The sequence below is a fragment of the Sceloporus occidentalis genome, unplaced genomic scaffold (genome assembly GCF_023333645.1).
Source record: "Sceloporus occidentalis isolate IW3139 unplaced genomic scaffold, rSceOcc1.0.p SCAF_47, whole genome shotgun sequence".
Taxonomy (NCBI): domain Eukaryota; kingdom Metazoa; phylum Chordata; class Lepidosauria; order Squamata; family Phrynosomatidae; genus Sceloporus; species Sceloporus occidentalis.
In genome coordinates, this window is record NW_028317027.1 from 2,109,110 (window position 1) to 2,113,471 (window position 4,362).

Genomic DNA, 4,362 nt, shown 5'->3' on the forward strand with positions numbered 1-4,362 from the left:
TTATTTCAGTGCAGCCATCATGAAGCGTTTGAACTTCTCCATATCACATTTAGTCATGACGGAAGCTTTCTGCTTCTTGTTTAGTTTTCCTATAGTGTCCAGTACCATCATTCCTCGGGTGTAGGTCCCACTCAGCTCCACACTCACTGCACACGTCATAGCATTTGTAACAAAGCTCTCGTCTACAGCAGCGGCCATGGCGTATGAGTCACAAGACACAAAACCTTTACCCCAGTCCTCCCCGAGGTCATCAGAGCAGCGTTCGGTAAATTCTGCAGCGTGAGCATAGATCTTTCTCATGAACTCTGCCTTTTTGGTATCCTGATGAATGCATTCTTTATGGAAGGCCTGGAAAAATACAGAAAATCCGCTCAAAACACTTAAGAGCAAAAACTACATCAAAGTCATTCTTGCTCCAGTTGCACACTTTGCTCAGTGCCTCTTAAAGCTTAAAAATACATTACTTCAAGACCTTTTGAATGCGTTCACTACTACTATTTATTTAGAAAATGTTATACCAGGAAATACATTGGGGTTTCTCTCGCTTCCAAGTATTTCATGCTCAGATCTGAATAGCTGAACTTGTAATTGCATTTCTTTCTAAAGTAAATATATAATTTATGTAATGTGTGGTTGTAGACTAATTATATATATATATATATTGAACTATAAGTTGTGCAGAAAACATCTTTGAGGGTCTCTATGACATACAATACTGAATATTGTCTTTCCTCACCCATGAAAGGCAGTTCTGACAAGTGAATTCCCATGTCGCGATGTAAGTCGGACACTCAAAGGCATTCAGCACGATGTAGGCTGCTTCTGGATCACATGCAAAGTTGAATTCCCCACACACTGTAGTATTTCCCCTGGCTAAAGAAAACGGAATCATTAAACTGCACAATTGCTTGTGATACAACCTGTTATCATATCGTTAAATAAAAACGCCTTCTAGGATTTATTTGGAAATGTATCAATGGGGAGCCCTGGCACTTTCAGGCAGCACGTTATGTATTTATTCTCTCTCAGCGTGCAGCTGGACTGCTACTGGAGAGGCAGTATCGATAGGTAAGTGGCCCTATCGGCCCGCCAGGCATCTGCCCAGTGTGCCAAATTGACAATCCATGCTTAATGCGGGCTACCCTGAGTCAATGAGGATATAAAATGAGAAGGGCCAATTAGTATATTACCCACTATAAAAAAACACAGAATTTGACAAGAGACAAGAACTATTTGCCCCATCTAGTCTGCCCATTTTCAGTCTCACTCCATTTTTTTTTTACTTACATTCCATGTTGCCACCCATGATAAAGAGACTTTTAATCTTATGTGGAAAAGTTGGGTCCATATTCACGGCTAATGCCAGGTTAGTCAGAGGCCCTGTTGCAACCAAGGATACCTAGAGCACAAGTAAAATATTATCACAAAAATAAGATACAACATAAGTAGCTGGAAAAATAAACCTCCCAAGATGCTCTGTCACTATCCCAAGCTGGCCATCATGGGAGCTATAGTTGCTCTACAGTTGGTGAGCCAACTGTTGGCTTCCCCTGAACTACATCCTAATGTGTTTGTGAATGTATGTGTTACACTTTGTTTATTGCCTAGGATGCTCTGGTGCATGAGGAATAACAGCACGCAGATTCGTTCACTCGTTTCTGCCCTGATAGATCTGCTCCGGCCCACTGTGTTAATATTGTGAAGTGGAAGCAACACACCACACACTCTCACAGAGCGGGGCTGCTGAGAGCTAAAGCATGTGGTATGTACAAATCGCCTGTCCTCTGTAGCTTCGCTTACTACCTCCGGAAGCAACATCACACAAGCACTGTGCGTCGGGAGCTTCATGAAATGGGTTTCCATGGCTGAACACAAGCCAAACATCACTATGCACAATGCCAAGCACAAGCACTGTGTTCTCTGGAGTGATGTATCACACTTCACTATCTGGAGGTCTGATGGATGAATCTGGGTTTGGTGGATACCAGGAGAACGCTGGAATGCATAGTGTCGGCTGTAATGTTGGAGGGGGGATAATGTCTGGGGCTGATTTCAGGGTTTAAGTGAGGTCCCTTCTTTCCAGTAAAGGTTAATGTTAAAGCATACAGACATTTTAGACAACTGTATGCTTTCAACTTTGTGGCACCGGTTTGGCGAAGGACCTTTCCTGTTCCAGCACGACTGTGCCCCTGCGAGGGGGATCCATATTAATGCCCGTGGTTTTGGAATTAGATATCCAACAAGCTCATATAGGTGCGATGGTCTGGTGCCCATATACATTTGGTCATAGAATGTACATGTGTGTCTGCTGTGCCTAGAAATAAATTTAAAAAGAAAAATCCTAAAAGAAAAAACACTATCTACCATGAAAGACTGACATCGTGATACTTTGCTAGATTTGTGTGCAAAATAAAGAGTCAGTCAAGCTAAAGTGTTGTATGTCTCAATGTCAGCCAATGTCCTCAAACTGGGATCTGGTTTTTTTGTCTCATTATGCAGGACAGGCTAATGTTTTAAGGCGAGTGACTAAAGCTAGTCTAGTTTGTATTTACAGCCGTCAAATGCACTTTAATGCTCATGACATGATCCCTTTAAGTTACCGTGGCCCCCCCCCTTCCAATTGCATAGGGGCTGTGCATTTGCCCCTGCTATTTTCCATGCATCTTCCTGCATGTGATATCGCTCCCTCCGGTCAGCTCCAGCGCTGGCTCTGGGAAAGCAGGGAGTGCGGGGCTCTCCAGAGCCTTTTTATTGTAGAGAATGCATATTAAAGTAGTCACGGAGTACTTTAACACACATTCTTCTTTAGTGGAGCTGCCCCCCTCAAGGAGGATTCATTTTTCTGCACGTTATTTGATTCTTGTTAGTTAGGGCAGTTTTAATCACAACAGGCTGCCTACAATGTTTATTCTGCCTCTCGCATCTGAAAATATTCTGAATATTATTGTAAGAAGCGCTGCATAAATTGTTGGCGCTATATAAATAATAATAATGTTCTTTTATTTTTAGTTTAATCAGACATGTCAGTAACTCACCTGTCCCGAATACTCGTTGGCTATTCTCAGCATTGCCAGAACCGCGTGCTCCTTTTGCAAGCAGTCGAGTCCAGGAGCAGCAGGGTCAGGCACATCTCCCAAGCCATCTTTGCCGTGATAATGGGACGCATTAATGGAATGTGCCTCGCCCAACAGTGGCCCGCTCGCCCCTCTGTACACGGGGATCTGCAAGCACGGAAAGGGTTCAGTAGCAAGAAAAAAAACTTGATACAGTTCATCTGAGGGCAATATGTTGGCGCTTACAGTAACCTCCTCTCTCCTGATTGGAGGATCACAGAGGATGTCACCCCAGCGTCGCTATTTTGTCTGCAGAGATGTGGAATAAGAAAGAAGAGTAAGGATTGAAGAGAGAAGATAAAGAAGAAGGTGCAGAAGTGATGGGCAGAGAAGGTTTGGCCCATTTACACACGTCTAGTAAATATTACATCAGCGTGTAGATCCCCCAAAATACAAACAGCAGAAGTCACCTGGAGCCTGTCGCAGACTTGCAGGACGCGGAGCACATTTCCACAGACATGGTCTACCAGGGTATTGCCATGACAACACGTGATCCCCAGGATCTCAACCTCTGGAGCTGCCAGAGCCATCATCAGAGCCTGAGCGTCATCTACACCGCAGTCCACATCTACCAGGAGCAGCTTCTTAGACATCCTGATGCTACTAAGAGAGAGAGAGAGAGAGAGGGGACGGCGTATACACACTATAGTAACCAGAATCTCAATATCCACGCGTACGAAAAACAACTGGACGGACTACTGCTGAAGCTTCCTTATGCATCAGCCCCATGTGACCATTTCACCGCAGCTACACATATACATACATATACATACATATACCGTATTGGCTCGGATATAGGCCGCACTTTTTTCCCCCACTTTAAGTCTTTAAAGTGGGGGTGCGGCCTATATTCGGGGTCTAGCGCCCGACGCCCGGGACATGCAGTCCCGGGCGCCGGGCAGGCAGCGGGGTTAGGATACAGATCCCCCGCAGCGGTGCAGGGGACCTGCATCCTACTCCCCGATACGCTCAGACAGCCTCCCCTGCCAGCACTTCCCACGGGGGGGGGGGGGGGGTGCCGGCACGGGAGGTTGTCTAAGCGCATCGTCACAGCCGGTGACCGTCCGCACGATGCGTTTTACCTCTGGCCCCCCGCCTGACTTACCGGAGCAGACTCCCGGGTGTCTTGCGGGGCCGGCGGGGGACATCTACGCAATACGCGTATACAACGCACCGGAAGTTGTATACGCGTATTGCGTAGATGTCCCCCGCCGGCCTCGCAAGACACCCGGGAGTCAGCTCCGGTAAG

The 4,362-nt window shown here is 46.1% G+C and overlaps 1 protein-coding gene across 1 annotated transcript; it reads right to left on the minus strand.

Annotated features, from left to right (window-relative positions):
* On the minus strand, window positions 1-3,706 carry LOC149289191 (nucleoside hydrolase-like). The gene is made up of 5 exons (XM_089490862.1): window positions 3,524-3,706; window positions 3,036-3,221; window positions 1,288-1,399; window positions 737-873; window positions 1-348 (listed from the first exon to the last, which is right to left on the minus strand). Exons 1-5 carry the CDS (start codon window positions 3,704-3,706, stop codon window positions 1-3), a joined length of 966 nt encoding a protein of 321 aa, XP_089346988.1.
* Between the last annotated feature and the right edge of the window lie 656 nt (window positions 3,707-4,362).

Coding starts and splice junctions, on each gene's coding strand:
- LOC149289191 (XM_089490862.1), bottom strand. CDS start 3,706: ATGTCTAAGAAGCTGCTCCTGGTAGATGTGGACTGCGGTGTAGATGAC. Junction 3,222..3,523: donor AAGTCTGCGACAGGCTCCAG/GTGACTTCTGCT, acceptor CCGTGCTTGCAG/ATCCCCGTGTACAGAGGGGC. Junction 349..736: donor GTCAGAACTGCCTTTCATGG/GTGAGGAAAGAC, acceptor GTATTTTTCCAG/GCCTTCCATAAAGAATGCAT.